General features: G+C 39.4%; 1 protein-coding gene across 5 annotated transcripts in view; it reads right to left on the bottom strand.

Moving 5' to 3' along the window:
* LYPD6 (LY6/PLAUR domain containing 6) overlaps positions 1-18,936 on the bottom strand; it is a 124,435-nt gene that overhangs the window by 20,591 nt on the left and 84,908 nt on the right. For 4 of the 5 annotated variants that reach the window (XM_058715327.1, XM_058715326.1, XM_058715325.1 and 1 more), the window contains one exon: positions 7,490-7,678. In XM_058715327.1, the coding sequence (XP_058571310.1) occupies positions 7,490-7,607 (118 nt within the window). In that variant the 5' untranslated portion in view covers positions 7,608-7,678. Of the gene's footprint in view, positions 1-7,489; positions 7,679-12,508; positions 12,527-18,936 lie in introns of those variants that run through there. The other variant, XM_058715329.1, reaches the window with a different exon arrangement.

Raw genomic sequence — 18,936 nt, forward strand, 5'->3', positions numbered from 1 at the left:
AATCTGGCAGTTTCTTACAAAACTAAACATGTAACTACTATATGACCCAGCAATTACACTCTGGGGCATTTATCTCTGAGAAATGAAAACTAAAAGTCACACAAAAGCCTATATGCAAATGCTCACAGCAACTTTATTTGTAATAGCCCACGACTGGAAACAATCCAGATGTCCTTCAATGAATGAATGGTTAAACACACTGCGGTACCTCAATACTATGGAATGAATACTAGCAATAAAAGTAAACTATTAATACATTCAACAACTTGAATGAAATTCTAGGGAATTATGCGAAGTGAAAACAAAAGCAATCCAAAGGTTATATTCTGTATGATTCCATTTATTTAACATTTCTAAAATGACAACATTTTAGAAATGGAGGCAATATTAGTGGTTGCCAGGGGTTAGGGATGGGAGCGGTTGGGGGGCAGGGTGAGAGGAAGGTGGGGGAGGGGAGGCTTATAGAAGCGATTCTTGCGCTATTAAAACTATTTAATGTCTTGACTTGGTGATGGATACATAAACTTACACATGTGAGAAAATGTGTAGAACTAAATACACACACATACATGTGTACATGGACACAAGGAAAATTGGGGAAGTTTGAATAAGACAGGTGGATTGACTATATCAATGTTAGTAACCTGGTTGTGATATTATTCTATAGTTTTCAAAATGTTACCATTGGGGGAAAGTGGGTAAAGTAAACATGGGATCTCCCTATATTATTTCTTATAGTTGCTTATGAATGTACAATTGTCTCAATAAAAATTTCAATTAAAAATAGGCACTCTAGGGGCACCTGGGTGGCGCAATTGGTTAAACATCCAACTTTGGCTCAGGTCATGGTCTCACAGTTTATGCATGAGTTTGAGACCCACATCAGGCTCTGCCCTGGCAGTGTGGAGTCTGCTTCAGATTCTGTGTGTGTGCGTCTCTCTCTCTCTGCTCTTCCCCCGCTTGCACTCTCTCTCAAAAATAAACATTGAAAAAAAAATAGGCACACTAGATTTCCAGTGATTCATTTTTATGTGTCCATTTATATAGCTATGTCGATATGTAAATATAAATATTAGGTTGAATCATTAAAAATTTCCTTATGTTTGACCATTTTTGACCTATAAAAGTGGCGATTTCTCTGATTCAATCTGATGTCTTTATCTGGTTGACTTGATATGGTTAAGAATTCCTGGGGACGGTAAGTATCAGCTAAGAAGAGTCTTCATTACTAAAATCTATGCTGTGCAGAGGTGACCCTCCTAAGGGCTGTCTTGGGCCCATATCCAATGTCCACGGGGCAGCATGCTGAGGGCACATGTGGATGTGGAGGCATTACAGGCTTTTAGCTTGTGTCTGAGGGATGGGTAATTCCAGGAGGCCCTCCTAGCCCTCCCCCTCTCCACCCCTTAATTGGCCCTTCCTGCCTTCTGAAGAGTACAAGTACTCTAAAGGTACTTGTATCCTTGCCTTCATTTATGCTCAGGCACAGGGGGGTCTGGTGAGTCATGCTCTAGAGTGCCCAACGCATGCAGGGCCTGGTGGGCATTTAAGGATGAGCATCCATAGAGGATGCCAGGAATGCCAGGTTGTCACTGTCCTTTTCGCTGATGCGCTCTTACTTGCACTGATATGCTTTTACTTACTCAGAGTTTTGCCTCTCGTAAGCAGAACTTTCGTATTTTTTTTTTTTTAATTTGTAAAATTACCTGGCCTCTTTGAAAACTACAAACACTCAAACACTTCATCTGCAGGAGCCAACTGTTCTCCCTCGCAGATGGCTGAGCCTGCACATCCCACTGGTGGAAATAATCATCTCAGGGTAAATTGCTTTGCCCACATGGAACCAATTAAGTATGTTATCAAAAATAAATGAAGGAGGAGGCAGCAGCTTAAGGCCAAAATTATGGGCCAGATTTAACTTTGCTTTTCACCTTGCATAGAAGAGCTGGCATCCTTGTACTGGCTTGCATTATCTCACAGTTGACTCTGACAACAGTCAATAACCTAACATGATCAAAACTCAAACTGTCTAAAAAAGACAAATAACTGGACATTTTTAGGGGCCAACTATGTTCCTGCAAGTAGTTGGTGAGTCAAGTTCATAAGCTTAATGAAAGTGAGTTAATGGACTGCCTTAGACTGTGAGGGACGGAGAGCGGCCAAGACGTTCCCATCCAACTGCTTCATTCCCAATGAGGAAATGTCACTGTGGGGAAACATGTTCTCCCTAATATACAGTTATAGTAAAACAGAAGTAAACTATTTTGTAAAACCACACACAAATAATTTTTAGGTCTCCACATCCCACCATCAAGATAGGTGGGTTACATTTGTATTGAAAGATTCTACTTAGATATGCACACCTGAAGAATTAAACACAAATAGCTTCCTGAATTCCAAAGACATTAAATATTCTTATGGACCCTTAAATTAGCTTATTTTTACAAATATTGTTATGAGAAAACCCATATGAAATATTTTAGGACACTGTCCTATCGGATACATTAAAAAAATAGTTTCACTATCAATCTGATAGTTTCACTATCAAATATGACACTATCAATGTGTCATATATTGGGACAGCTGGGTGGCTCAGTCGGTGGAGCTTTGGCTCAGGTCATGATCTCATGATTCCTGAGTTCCAGCCCTGCATTGGGCTCTCTGCCATCAGCACAGAGCCCACTTCAGATCCTCTGTCCCTCTCTCTCTCTGCCCCTCCCTGACTTGCACATGCTATCTTTCAAAAATAAATATTAAGAAAATAATAATTTAAAAAATATGTAGTACACAACTAAGTTTAAAGGAACTTCAAGGCAGCTGGTAAAATTTGAAGAATTCTCCAAGTAAGAGTTTTGGAAAAAAAAAAAGATGTAAATGATTTGTCAAAGAAAACTACTTCTCAAAAACTTATCATCATATTCACCAAGGTTTCTGACTGCAAGCTAGCCGTACCACTTCAGCTTGCATGATTAATTCACAAAAGCATCCAATTTTATCTGTCTGTCACTGCAGCCAGTAAAACTTTTCACTGGAATGTTGGACTAGTGATTCCTGGAAACTTTCCCATCAAAGAGATAAATTAAGAACTCTGAATGAAGATTGATGATCCAGCCACTACAAGAATAAACTTATTGAGAACCTGGCACTAATAGGTTGTAGTGTTCCCAAATTTGGATTATTTAATAGATTCTTCAAAATGATCTTTTGCAAGACGAGTGACATATTAAATTAAATACTGTCATTTCTTACACAGGCCTGGGTTCTGCAATTAACCCAAAGTATAGAAAAACTTAAATAGGAATATGGGCTAAAGCCCTATGGTAGCAAAGTGAAGCTTCGTTCAAATCATTTGAATCTGAATGCGTTTATCAGCACATATTACTTACAATTAATCAAATGATCTTATTTTCGGTGAGTTTTACTTTTAAATCTACAACTTCGTATCTGTGTGATTGTCAACCATGACAGCCTCGTACTGCTTATAGGAACTTGTATTTGCACCTTGGGAGGTACTACTGATCAGTGAATAATCAAACCCTTTTCAATGACCTGTCTCCACAAACAGACTCAGCTTTAAGCGGCCAGTTATAGCACAATACCACATAAATGGTTAAGTTCCTCCCTCTGGAAATATTTAACCAAAACTAAGGTCTACAGATGAGCAACTGTCTCCAGTAACTTGCTAATTGATACTGCATCTGATAAAGAAGTTCTTTTTTTAAAAGAAAGGAAGGAGGTTCCTAAGAGATGTGTTATTTTCTTCTTTGTTACTTCAAAGCATTACAGAGCAAGTTGAGTTTCAAACCGTTGTGGCCCCAGCTGTGAATGAATCTAATTTGGCTCTTGATCACAGAGTTAATAAGCTTAGTGTTCTGTATTTCAGGGCATAAGTCCTTGGTCCCTCAAGAGTAGGTGATTGTAAAGAAAAAAAGAAACGCCAAAGTGCCCAGTTACTTCCTGTAACGTAATCTGTCCATTAAGTCTCATGGTCAGCCATAGTTCAACCGACTATAATTCATTCGTAAGGCGATGGAAGAGATTTCATCTTTGTTTCCATCTCTTGGAACTTCTGCCTGGACAAAGGCCTTCAGTTTCCAGAACTGTGGTGAGAAGGGAATCTTGTTTTAAAATGTATGCTGATAGGTAATGCATCCAAACTTGTTTTATTCTTGCCAAGTTAATTTCCATTGTTTTTGGAAACTGGATGCAAACGTAAAATTTCTAGAAATCTAATAAATTGATCTTCTTTCTCAGTCTATCTAGCAACAAAATCTTGTCAGTATAACTTGAATACTATGAATGTATTTCTGATGGCAATGCATTTCCTGGTACCTTTCCAGAAAGTGCCCTTACTCCCTAAAACTTGCATAGTCTGGAATTATGCAAAAACGTCATTGGCTCACTATGTGGGCATAAACAAGCCTGCTCTAGGGATATAGCTCTTTGTTCAATGTGACTAAGGAAAGACTCAGAATATGTAACCAGAGGAAACCTGGATTTCTCAGGAAAGGTTTCTAGTATAAGTAAAGAAATGGAGGCCAAGAACAGGTTGAAACCACGTAGGATGTTAAATTCTGTGATCTCGTGTGACATCTAGAAACCAAATAAGTCACTCCATTTCTCTGAATACTAACTCCTGCTTTGAATGTTTTATTAGTCTTTGGTATTTTAATTATAGGGTGGGAAGAAATTCATCATTTTTCACATGAAAAGAAAAGAAAAACAAATTATAGAAAAGAATGTTATCGAGGACAGTGCCTCAAATTTGAAAGCCATAAAATTGATTTCTTTTAAATGTTAGAATCTCCAAAAATTAGGGGACCAGGGAGCAAGGGAGATTAGTCATGGGATGCTGAACTTTCCCAACCAGGGTTTCAATCTCAGCCCCCTTACGACCTCTTAGGGCTACTCAGAGCCCATGGCAAACGAGTTTGTTTGCCTGGTGTGGAAAACTTGTGTGCCTTCTCAACATCTCTGGCATCATTGATTTCTCCTTGGGTAGGTTCTGAGCAGTAGCTAACATTAATGGAAACTGAATCTCTCGCTGACCCCAGAAAAGCTGTTTGTGCCTCCATCTACAAAGTGAGGTGATTATATCAATAATTCAAAATCAGAATAACCCCACACCTCCCTCATCTATTTTTTATGGTCTATGTTCTACAGAAACCTGCTTCTTTGTAGAGAGATCACTCCATCTAAACCTGGCCTAGTGGGTGCTGCTCAGGGGCAGAGGACCATGACCTTTTAAAAAATCAAAGTGCAAAAACAAGCAAACAAACATCAAAAACTTCTGAAATAGTGTGGGGGAAATGTGCAGTAGGAATCACTGACAGTAAGAATTTTTACTCCCCATGACCAGTCACGGAGGCTCTAAAAAAAAACTCTGCCCAGAACTGCTGGTGAATCATCTATGTCTAATCTACTAGCTTCGAAATGACATCCTCTATCGTCCATATCTCAAAATCATATCAGAAAACCCCACCAAGTTTTTCTATATGGTGAATTCTTTTTAATCAGGCCATGGCCTACTTAATTAACATAGGCCACATAAACTTTCCCACCAACTTCTAGAGAGCAGGAGTGATTGCTCCCCTGGCCTGGCAGAGCCCATGCTTCAGAGATTTCATTCCGAAATGGACTTTTCGGATAGGGGCCTACTCAACCCAGGCACTGATCCCCCCTAAGACTGGCACAGAAGTGGTGTGTGTGTTTGTTTTATTCTTGCTCACTTACATCCAATCCCCTTGATTTCCCTTCCCACTCTGTGTACAATCACAGCCTCAGAGGAGGCCTGTCTTTCAGCGAGGTGACCACTGAGTCAGTCATTGAAGCAGATGAAAAGCCCCACAGAAGCTGAAGGATTTAGCAATCAAAACCAAGACTGAAATTTAGATTTTTGTTCACCAAGTCTAATAAAAAAGCATGGCTCTTTGGAGAAAAGAACAAAAGGCAATCCTAAAAAACACAGCAAGTATCAAAGCACCTTCTTTTCATGGTTACTAAAATAAACAGCCCTCCAAAAACAAGCAGCCAGAGAATCTTCCCACACAATTAACCAGTAGGCACCAGCCTTTTACTGGTGAGAGTACACAATAGCAGTAAGACTGAAGAAACTATTTGCTGCGTGTCAAAGTGTACTTGGAGTTAAAAAATTAGAGGGATGCATTTTCAGGAACCTCAGTTTACCATCTAAGCCAATTACAACATCATAAGCAACAAACATCCAGTTGCCTATTATATATGTGCCTACTATTTTATGGATATTATCTCTAGTCCACAAAATAATGCAACAGGATGTATATTATTTCAACAACTCTAGAAATGTGGAAATTAACAATAAGATTCCCCTAACATTTATTGAGCATTTATGTTGGCTCACACACATCTAAGTGCTTTGTATGCATTCCTTTATTTAATCTTCACAAAGTTAGGGAATTTATTTCAAGCCAGAAGGCTACAAAGCAGTTGAGCTGGCCGCTGACCCAAGATCCAAGCCCCTGTGCATTCCTTGGAACACCTCTCATCTAAACCAGAACACATACACATTAATCATTCTAACCGTGTAGCACTGAAGGAATCCATGTTGCTGTCTCCACTTAGTGGACTATAAGATCCTCAAAAGCAAGAACTATGTTTTATTTACCTTTATATTTTCCATGCCTATCACTACGCTTGACACACAGCAGACACTCAAAAAATGTTTGCTGAACAGAACATTTCAAAAGAATAATACACCTCAGGGCGAATACTAAAGGTCAATATATACCCATTATACCCAGCTCTCACCACCACAGGGGCAATGCAGAAGAGGATTCAAACAGAAATAAAAGATAAGATAAATACAGAGATGGAGACCCAAACAGCAAGTAAATCTTCTGTGTTTCCCAAAGTGTGATCCTTAGAATATGTAACAGAAGCATCTGAAATTCTTGCTAAAAGCAAAAATTCATGGGTATTGTCCAGATATGTGCAGTCAGACACCCCAGGGAAGGGATCTGGGCATCTACATTATTATGCACTCACTCCCCAGATGATTCTTAAACACAGGAAACCAAAAGGGATAGGGAATAGGAAGTTGTGGGAGGCAATTAAGCTGAAACTGAGAATCAGATGCACAGACAGGAAGACCAGCTATTATCTTGCCTATAAAGGACTGATCTTTTACAAATACCTTCCTCCTGGGACATGCCGGTTCACTTTGATAACTGATTGAGAGCTGGCACAAGTTAAAGGGAAGGGTGTTCAGAATCAGAGCGATTGTGCTGGGAACAGAGGAAACAAGCCTTAACAATTTGCCTTAAAATAAAAAAACAGACACCCTACAAAAAGGCGAGGGTAAAACATACAACATCTTCAGTAGCACCTGCACCCCCGAATTAAATCATCCAAGGTTCCCCTGCATGGAAGGCTGCCTTCTCCTGTCCATTTTCAACTCACATCTTATTCAAAGCAAAGTGACATTTCTGCAGTGAAGAGAACAGAGTCTTACTTGAAGGGTGGAGGTAGACAATGTCTTTCACTGTGAAGTCTCTCGACTGAGCGGCTTTCAGACAATCCGCCAGCAGGCTCAGGAGCAGGAGCCAGGCCAGGGCAGGGCCAGGTTCCATGGCAGACTGAGGCGTCACTCATACAGGGGGCCTGGGAGCCAGGACTTGGGACAATGGGAGAGAACTCGCACCTGAAATATAAAATAAGACTCATCTCAGTGTCCCACTCGAGGAAACCAGGAGAGACCTGGCAGAGCTCCTGTGTTGGTAGGATGGGCTGGAGGGAGACAGGGAGCCAAAGGCACAAGAAAGTGGATAGACATGGAGAGAAACTTTAGAAACAGTAACTTTAGAGCACTTAGAACATTCCAGCCCCAATCTATCCCGAATCAGGTAGCTAATGCTCCACTGGTGTCCATCCCCCCTAATATCCAGCAGAGATGGTATCAAGAGAGATTGAATTTTAATGAAATCCAGGAGGATTTTGCCAGAAGGCTAGGGGATGTCTGCCAGAATGCAACAATAAATAAGTCAAGTACAAAAGTGCAGAAGCATTTCCTTGATAGTGGTGAAAGCCAGGTATGAGAGTGCAGACGTCCTGTGTCATAGTGCTCAAGCAAACCTACACAAGGTAGGCTTTCATATTCGCGGTGGGGGGCGGGGGGGAGGCGCGAAGAAATGTAGGTAAGTTGGCCTCTCCCAAAACACAAAGTGCCTTTACAGCTCAAAATCTCCTTAACTAATAATATTGGCCGGCTGCTGTTGAAGCCCTTACAAATATATCACTTAATTCCCCCAACAACCCTATGAGGGTTACCCATTTTCAGTAAACTGAAGTCCAGCAAATAAGCAGAGGAGTTGATTCAAACGGAGACAGTCTGGCCACTGACTCCACATCTGCAAACTCTAGGCGATACTCTGTTCTTCCAAAGACTGATTCAAGGTGTATAAACTTAAACTAATAAAATGAGGTCAAAGGATCCCAGTAGCACTAAGCAATCATCATTTTATCCTTTATTCTGGTTCTGTCCTTTTCAATTAAAATTGAGAGCAGTCAATTTTTTTACTAGGGTTCAACTGTCCAACTTACTAGGAATGTAGATATATATCTTAATTTATACGTGCTATTTTCTTGCCATCTTATTGCTTTCCTATAGAGTCTGTTCTTCAGGCTCCACCCTTTTGCAAATACCATCATTCTATTGCCCACAAAAGGGGTCATGTTAGATATTCACCTTATTTTAAACTGGTGGAGAAAAAAAAACCAACACCATTTGGACATTTTGTTTACAAATTTTAACACAAAGATTCAATGAGATTTTTAAAAAGGCATAACAAAATCCTAAAATTATTTTGTCAAAATAAATAGATCAAGAGTAAATATATTATAAAACAAAATCAATACAGAAAATCAATATGAACTAATCAGATATTAATGAATACTAATCAAAACAGGATAGAAAATATAAAAATAAATACAGAAAATAGAACACTCAAATAGACACAACAACTGACATAAGTATTTTCTTTTAAATTACAGAACAGGAAAATACAAAATGAATAGTATTATGATAACTTAATTAAAAATTGTGAAGATTAACCAAAACCAAACAATACACAATGCACTCATATGAACTCCAGATGGATCGATACATTCATTGTTGTTTAAAAAATCGACAAACTATTAGGAATTAAGAGTAGAAATTATCACCCTGTGGCAGCTTGATGATGCCAGCCTTGCCAATTTCATGCTAATTCCCCATCTTCCGTTTACATTTGGTTCCCCAGGCGAATGTGCATTCAAGAGGAGAATAAGCTGCTTGCTCCCTTAATGAGTGTGGCTGCCAGGCACCGTGTTAGGCACTTGTTTGAAAAATACGGTAAGAAAACAAATATTCATGGTATTTCTCCTCCGCCAAATGACAGAGACCAACATGATCTCATCTTAAATGAACGCAGTAGTGCTCCATTTTACATCCACTGTGGCCAGGTATGGTTGCACCTGAGGAGCAAATCTACCCTGCATCATCATGCCTCAGCTCCTCACAGTCTGCAGCAGGGCCCAATTTGAGAGGGATGGGGAGGAAAGCTATCGGGTTTTATTTTGATATAACCTAACATTAAGTATCAACGAGCTGCCAACCTAAGTTCTTTTTAATGTGAACCTCACTGTCCACACCAATACTTCATATGTACCAAACAGTGCATTTATTAAAGCATTTCTCAATCACAGTATTCCTTCGGTTACTGGTTTAAAGGTCTCCCTCTGCACGGTACTCACACTAAGCATTATTTAATGCCATCTGAAATTTACCTTATCTCCGTAGCATGGCTACCAGCCACAAACCCTCATTCCACAGCATGTGTGTGCTACATCTGAGCAAAGAGGTAAAGAGCTAGACCCCTGGATTTGAAACCTTGCTCCAATGCTTTCTTTCTGTGCAACCTTAAGTCAGTTACTTAACCGCTCTGTGCCTCAGTTTCTTCATCTGCAAAATGAGGATCATAATGCTACCTACCTCAAAAGTTTATTACGAGAATTAGGTAACATAGCATAGAGCACTAAGAATAATGTCCATCACAGGGTAAATACTGTATAATATTTCCCAATATTTTTACTACTACTGTTTTGTTCAAAATGTAGTTTTAAAGTCAATGTGGTTTTCTAGGTAAAGGTAACTATGATGCAAATGTTGTGTTCTAACTGAAAGTAAATATGGTGCCATTTATTTGGGTTCAACACACAGCTCACTTTCCTTAAATCAGAAAAATATAACAATTTCCAGAACTACTATGTATGACAAATCACAATCCACATGTCTCTTTCTCCCCAGCATCTGCCCCATGGCCAGCCAGGCAGGGAGGGACAAAGCAGGTGCGAGATAGGGGAGGGCACGTCTTGCCACCAACATTATAATATTGCCTAGGCTCATGCAGACCCAGGTGACCTCCTGCCATCCTTCATCAACAAAGCAAACAGATGGGTGATGCCCATCTACACTCTCTCCATATCTCCTCCAAGCCACCCTCCAAGGTCTATGTCCCACCTCCATGACCTTTACATTTCTGCTTTAGTTAGATTTTACTTGTATAAAAGATATTGAGAGAGCATAGGTCTCTTATATCCCTTTGAAGCACATGTCTCCATTTTGTGTGCTCACACATGTGTTTAGAGTTTCCAAATTCTTAAAATAGTTGAAACTTGATTATCCCAACACACTTTACTCATGAAATTGTTCTTTTTTTAGAAAAAAAAAGAGGAAGTATATATTTTCTAGGCTTATGTATGATTAGAAAAAACACCAAAATGGTTTAGAATTTCTGATAATTTTAATGGTTTTCTTTTTGCTTAATTTGTATGCTCAAAAATTTCTGATAAGCATGTATTACTTCAGTAGAGGTTTTTTTTTTTGTATATTCATAATTTTGTACAACCATCACTCAGTCTGGAACATTTCCATCAAAACTCTTGTACCCATTAGTGGCCACTTCCAATTCCCTCCTCTCCCCACCCCTGCAACCACTAATCTACTTTCCATCTCTATAGATTTGCCTATTGGGAACATTTTCTGTAAACAGAACTTTACAACATATAGTCTTTTGTGTCTGGTTTCTCTCAGTTAGTATGATATTTTCAAGATAAATCCATGTGGTAGCATGAATGGGTATATCATTCCTTTTTGTGGCTGAATAATATTTCAGTACATGAATATAACACATTTGTTTATCCATTTATCCCATTGACAGACATTTGGGTGACTTCCATTTTTTGACTACTGTGAATAGTGCTGCTATTAACATTCACGTTCACACTTTTGTGTGGACATATTTTTAAGTTTTCTTGGGTATATACCTAAGAGTGGGATTGCTGGGTTTTATGGTAACTCTGTGTTTAACTTTTTGAGGAACTGTCCATCAGTTTTCCACTGTGACTGCACCATTTTACATTTCCATCAGTAAAAGACCAGTGTTCGAACGTTTCCACATCCTCACCAACCCTTATTTTCATTAAAAAATAGTTTTTATTATAGCCTAGTGAGTGTAAAGTGGTGTCTCGTTGCATTTCCCAAGTGACTAATGATGTTGAACATATTTTCACGTGCTTACTGGCCATTTGTATATCTTTTTGGGAATAATGTCAACTCGGATCCTTTGCTCATTCTTTAAGGGGGTTATTGTCTTTTTATTGTTGGGTTATAAGAGTTCTTTCTATTTTCTAGACTCTGGACACTAGATCCAGACACTCAGATCATTTGCAAATGTTTTCTCCCTTCCTCTTGACTTTTCACTTTCTTGATGGTGTCCTTTGACATACAAAAGTTTTAATTTTGATGAAGCCCACACATTGCTTTTTATAAATATAGATTTTGTTCCCATATACAAGTCAAGCCCAACATAGCACTAAAAAAATCTGCACACAATGCACAGTAAAAGAACTTGTCTACTTTGTAGTAGCCAGGGCTATATTTTCCACCTCTCTTTCCCTTAAGGAAAAGAGAATGGGCAGAACTGTTTATTAATATCACCATCAACTGCTTACATTCCTGCAGTAAATCATGAAGCACTACTCACTCTATTATTATATTCTAGGAACTGAAAAATGAAAGATGAGTTACATGCATTCACAATTAGTCTAACCATTCCTGAAATATGGGCTCTGCTGAGGGGGCTGTATTTTTTCTGTACAGATTCTCAGTAGTCAACGAAGCTTTATTCCCTAAGCCTCTCAAATACGATGCTGGACATGCTCAGATAATACGAAGGGTCTTTCCTAGGACTTTGACGCTTTTCTCTGGAGTCCACAGTACCTTTGGACTGTCCTAGACATTTAGAAAAGATGTTGCACTTCCATTTTATGTGCTGCTATTTGAATACGCACTGAGGACCCCATCCCTGACTCCAGTTCTCTTTATGAAGAAGTACACTCTCATTTTCACAGCTCTGTGACCTTTCATTTGTTATTTATGAGCTTTTGCAAATCTAATACCACTCTGACAGATTTAATTTGTGCTCTAAATTACCTTTGCATGAGTTACTCAACTGCTGGTTTTATTCCAATGGATTACTTGCTACATTCTGAAACAGAAAAAAAAAATTAGTTCGAGATCTATTCGACTTCCTCCATTTGGGAGAAAGTTGAAAAGAGTTGCATTCTGATTTTCACTGCATGGTAATACTTAGTATAAAGGAGGATTTCTAAGACTAGTCTTGGAGGCAAAGAGATAGACCCATAACCCAGATCACGTTTTACAAATCCACATCCTAATTGCTATTTTATATAGAGACCATAAAACAAGATACCCCCAATTCCTTAAACTCATCACTAAGATAATTAAGCACTTCTGGAAGCTACACTGACTAAGGTGCCAATTACCAAACAACACCTCAATATTAAACCAATATATAAGTAATTGTGAAGTAGAGAAGTAATACAAGTCTAAGTATTTTTCAATGCCGTTCCTATTGTAATATGAAATGCCTAATATGGGAGCAAAATGAAATTTTGAAGCCTGGAAGATCATGAGAAATCTTGACTTAATTTTCAATAATCCAGGTTTGGTGGTGTCTTAATGATCTGAGTAAGTCAATTCAGCTCCCAAAGTATAAATTCAATGCATGTCTTACAAAACTAAGACTACTTAAATATATCATTCTGACTATGGTACCTTCTCACCATTTGGGAATTGCTTATAACATGGTGGTGGTTTTCAAACATGGGTTCATTGACATGTCTCCATTGAGAGACAACATCTATATCTTCTCCCTTTTATTCTGGGACAGCCCTATAGACCAATTGAGCAGAGTATGGTGGAAATAACACTCTCTGGCTTTTCAAGCTAGGTCACAGAAGGTAATTAAACTTACACCCAATGTTCTGGAATGCTCAACCAAATAAGCAATCTGAGCACTCTGAGTGCCATGCTGTGAAGAAGTTCAAGTAGTCCACACAGAGCTATGGAGACTTCATGAAGAGGCAGTGCTACCCTGCCAGCCCCCAGCTGCTCCTGCCCCACCACCTTACTCCATTCCAGCTCCCGCCACAGTCTGATCAAAACTGCATGGAGACTCCAAGTGAGAACAGCCTGGGCCAAGCTCTTCCCACATTCCTGACCCACACAAACCATGAGAGAGAAATGAAATGATGATAACTACTTTATGCTATTACATTTTGTGGTGATTTGTTCTGTAACAATAGATATCCAGAATATGAGGAACTGGTGTAGGAGAACTAACTAGGAATTCTCGTACTCATGAAAATAATCCTATTTTCCACATTGGTTACAAGGTACAGAAATCGAAATCAAACAGGCTATAATCAAAAGGGGGAGAAAGGGAAGAATTTTATGGTCTCATCTACTACTCCTGCTTGAACATGGCTGGACTTTTAACCCTCTTATCAGGAATTTCCAGCCCTCAACTCTACTTTGTCCCCTCATTTGCTTTTATTCTCATTCGGATCTTCCAGCTTCAGAAGCATTCCCAGACTGTTTTTCAACTGTTCCAGAAAACAACAACAACAACAACAACAACAAGAAAAAAAAACACCTAAAAAAAAAAAAAAAAGGGCGATCCATCCTTGGACTACAACTGGCCAGGGGAATATGGCATTCCAACTGGCCAGAGCTGGGCTATTAGCATGTCACTTGGACAGATGCATAGTGTCACCTTCATATAAATCACGTAGTTTGAGAATAGGGGAGGTATGGGTTTTCCGAAGGAAGGAAAATCTAGGTATTGTCACCTGAAGAAGATTTGCTGGGCTAGCAAAACTACACAGATGTCCATACAATTAACAATACTAACTTCTAAGTACCTGCATTAACCTAGAAGTGCAAAATGAAGTTAATGATGGCCAAATGAGTATTTCAGCAAACGGTGGGGAAGTTACCTGTTGACATGATTTCCTTCTCTAAAAATAGAATACCATGCCAGTACCACTTTGCAAATCAAAACAAAAGGCAAAACAATAGTTCTAGTGGGCATTTAGAATCACTTCTGCCCTATGTTCTCCCCTGGTTATGAGACGGCTCTCCTACTGATACCCATCATGTGGTGCTATTTGGGGTGCACCGTGTTCTTACACGGTCCATCCTACAGGGTGCTGTTGTTTGGACCAGGGTCGGACATTTGATCCAAGCCAGACCAATCAGAGTTCTTCCTGGGTATTTTTCAAGCCAAAACTGGATAAAGACAGTCAGCCCTCTCTAGTACAGAAGTCCTCAAGAAGTGAAACTCAGGAACACGTGTATGCCATATTCCTCTCCACAGGGAGGAGGAAGAAGAGAAGGCAGCTTGCTGCCTGAGAGAGCTACTGATAATGGAGGTAAGAGCTGAGCTATGTGTAACCATTGCCTTTCGGGCTAATTGTTAACTCTTCCCTTAGAAGATTCAATCTCCATCCAATAAATAACATTTTTGCCCAAGCTAGTTTGAAGTTGCTTTCTGCCCCCTGCAGCCAGGAGATTGGACCAACCAATTCAAGACCAATTCTTATAAAAGAGGCCAGCCCCCAGCTTAAATTTTTCTTTGTAACATATATGCTTTTTTACATTAATACTTCTTTAAGGCTTATCAGCTAAAAGGTTAGAGTTGGTTTTAAAAACGTCAATAATAGAGAACTAGTCAGAGATTATCTCTTTCGTGCTTCATAGACACTGATGTTTCCTTTCCTATAGGGAGACAGATGATCATCTATTCCCAATATGAATTGAGGACCTATCTGCATAAAAATCAATGCTTTAAAAAAGTGTGTATTTCTTTTCCTGGAACCCCTTGGCAAGGCTAGAGTTATAGGGAAAAGCTGCCTTTGGACCTTTCCCCAGTCTGATTTAAAGGTCAATTGCATCAAAACCCTTCAATTCCTGAAGGATAAATGATGTCTGGCCTAGTATGCTTAGCAGTATATTCACATTTCTAAAAGATATTATATTCACTCTCTTCTGCTTGTTGGCTGTTTGCTTGTTAGCTTCTTCTATCAATTTGAAGTTTCTAGAGAACTGATGAGAAGGCATTTTGAAATACAAACAGCCACAAGGGGATGGAGTCAAAGAACTCTCCAGGCAGGAATGGAAAACTAGGTACATTTCAGTGCCGGCCTGCCATTTTTTATTTACCTGAAAGGGAGTGGTGGTTTGGAGAAATTTTTTGCTTCGTATCTTTTATTAAATGCTTCTGTATGTTTAAGAATGTCATATTTTCATTTTACTTGTTCTAGGAATTCTAATCCCAGAGACCTTCCAAAAAATGTGGAAGTTAAAAATGTTTGAACTTATTAATTCCCACTTTCAACTTATTAACAACCACTTAACATAATCTTGATTCTCACCCAGGACAAAAAAGAACGAATCCACATTAAATATTTTGCACGCAATAGGGTTTTGCCCAGGGTTCCAAGAATCCTAACCAAGTTTTTGTCCAAAGTCCTTGAAAATTGTTACCATTTAGCCATTTATAACTCAAGATCAAGAAAACTGTAATTGCTAGTTTCATAGGTGTGGCAAACCCTTTCAAAATTTCTTACAGGGTAGGAGGCTGAGCCTGTACTCTTCCTGTGGGAAAAATGAAAAAAAAAAAAATCAAATAGCCAATATCAAAACAGCGACTTATGTAAAACAAAAACCTCTCTGGCTATATTTTTTTCAAATCACTGGATTCCTCAGTAGCTAAGTAATAAATCTTAACCAATTTTTCTCATTTAATAAAGAATATGCTTTTAAAAACAAATCTATCCATGCACTCATCCTCCAAATTTCTGATCAACCAATACCTTGAGGTACACAACACGTGTCCTGATAGTGCAAAGACCATCAGGGCTTCATTTCTGTGAAAGGGTATTGGGGTCTGTGAAAACTCACAGTCTAAACTATAATCTGACTATTTGCTCACCGTGGGTTTGAAGGCAAAGGAATGTATCCGATGACCTCCTGCCTCTGTACCATCGGGGTAGGAATTCTTCCTTTGTAATGCACCATCTTCATTTACAAGCCTCCATAAATAATGGTTATTAAAGAAGGCTATTATTGTAGCAAAACAGAATATAATAAGATTTTTACATAGTAGTATCCATCCAGGCAGAAAAAGATGTAGGAGTTATTAATAAAAGAAGATTGTCCTTGATAATAGGAACTTTTTTATTTTTGCATCTAAATTAACTCCCTTCTTAGAAAAAAATATTGAGTAGCTTCTTATGGATGAGGAAGTGTAGGTACCTAAACTGACTCCACTCCCTGAATGCTGATACTGAAAGAACCATGTGAGATTCCTCTCCCCTCACATTACTGCATTTTCCTACTTGTCTCCAGTTGTCCTCCTTGGTTTTGATTTTACTTGCTCATTCATTCATTCATCATTCTCTACGAGCCAGGGATAAACAGCATTATCTATTATACATGCTGTCGTTAATAGTTCCAGCTTAATACTCAAATGATTGAACCGTATTAGTAAAATCATTGATGTAACTCTTAAAATTCCCCACACGGTTGCTAAGTACGTGGGAGGAAATGTTGACCTGCCTTGTATGCAAGGGAGAGATGATACATCTTTGAGTCACTGAGTCAAGAGTGATCATGGTGTGATATTGACCTCTTGTCCTTACTAAGGCCACACATTTGCAAAACACCAGGTAGAGGAGCCAGGTAACACAGTGACTGCACCTGCCCTACACAAACCTCAGGGAGGTCACCAGGCATTACCAATAAGACCCAACAGGAGGTTCAGAGTCCTTCCTAACAACCAGGGCAGCTTATCTGGAAGAAGGAAGAAAGGGAGAAGTGGAATTTGATGGGGATGACCCATTATATTTTATAAAGATCCAGTTAACATCTAAGTTCATATGAATTATTGAATAATTATACTAGTAACAGGACACTGGAAATAAGTATTAGAGAAAACAAAAGATATTAAAATTCCAAAGAATCATAGCCAGGGGTGGACTTACCACGTAGTGAAGGGTAAGCTTCAGGGTCCCTGATTGTAGGGGCCCCTGCCAAGGCCCTATTTCTAATCTTAGGATTGTTAATTCATGTTTTCTTTTCCTTAAGGGGAGCTCCTCCCTAAAAACCTGGATCAGCCACCCCTGACCATAGTAATACAAAAACAATGTTTATTAGTCATAATATTCTTGCTTTTTCTCTGAAAAGGGTTAGGTTAATAAACAGAAAAGAAATGCTGTCATTCTACTCTCATGGAAAGGAAAAAAAAAAAGTAGGAAAGACAGCACATTAACCAAGGCTGGCCTCAGAACTGGGAAGTGGAATTATAGCTGGAGAAAACAATCAACCAATGAGATAACTCCATTCCTCTGGGGCCCCTCCAGCACTGCCCGCGAGCAAATCTCCCAGGACCACTGAATAGAGAAAGAATGTAGGGCGCCCCCAAGGCAAAGGAAGAATTAAGGCGGAGAGAAAACCCCAAGCTTTAGATAATATGTGTTTCTTAGCTATTTTAAGAAGGGTCAGAGAAGCCACTTCATCTCATCGCTGGACTGGAAAGGAGGCCAGTCTAAAGGGAGCAACAAGATCAAACCCAGCAGTCCCGGCAGTGCTGATCAGGCCCCAGTCGATGGAGTAGAAAGGGAATTACATAGGAGCTCTGGAGCCAGGCAACCCCAGGGCCTTTTACCTACCTCCTTGGATTACTGTGAGAACAGGTAAATGCCTGGAAAGACTGTGGAGCACCGGGTCTGGAGCCAGTCCAGGCTATAATTCTGACTCTGCAACTGACAGCTGTGTAACCTTGGGCAGGCTTCTCAACCCTTGTGCCTCAGTTTATTCATCTGCAATTAGGGGCAATCATACCACCTAGGTCGGAGGGCCCTTATCAGGACTAACAGAGATAATACACAGAAAGCACTTTGAACCATACCTAGCACATGCCTGCTAGCTAATGCAATTCGAAAAATCAGCTCTCAGTGTCCTAACAATGCATTGGGTTACTCATTTGGGTGGGTCAAGATTCTGGCTCAGAAACTTCTGCGCCCCCAGTCTGGGAAGGAGGTATGAAAGGTCTTCAAAAAGGCTTCTGTGGAATGCCGTGTTCTATTAGGAGAAATCAAAAGCCCAGGTAGCTTGCCAGATTTTTCTAGCTGATCCCAACTAAGATCAACATCCTCAGGTGAGGATAAAAACACAGGGCAGGTGAATTAAGTGAGGCAGATCAGGGAAGGTCTATGGCAGGACTTCTCAAATTTCAGAAATGCTTTCTCCTTCAAAGAGGAAAAAGTCTCACAGACAGAATTTCATCTACCCTTACTGTCAACTAATTAATCCTAATTATAATAATTATATGCTACTTACACACACACAGGAAACTAGGATTAAGCTCCTTTGTTTAAAAGCCCACACGGTACTTTAAAAGCTAAACAAAATTACCAAATATAAATAAAATTACATTAAAATTAAACACACTAGTGAAATAAAATCTCCTTTAAAGAAAAAAAGTCAGGGGCACC

This window comes from Neofelis nebulosa, chromosome 2 (assembly GCF_028018385.1).
Source record: "Neofelis nebulosa isolate mNeoNeb1 chromosome 2, mNeoNeb1.pri, whole genome shotgun sequence".
In the NCBI taxonomy this organism is placed as follows: domain Eukaryota; kingdom Metazoa; phylum Chordata; class Mammalia; order Carnivora; family Felidae; genus Neofelis; species Neofelis nebulosa.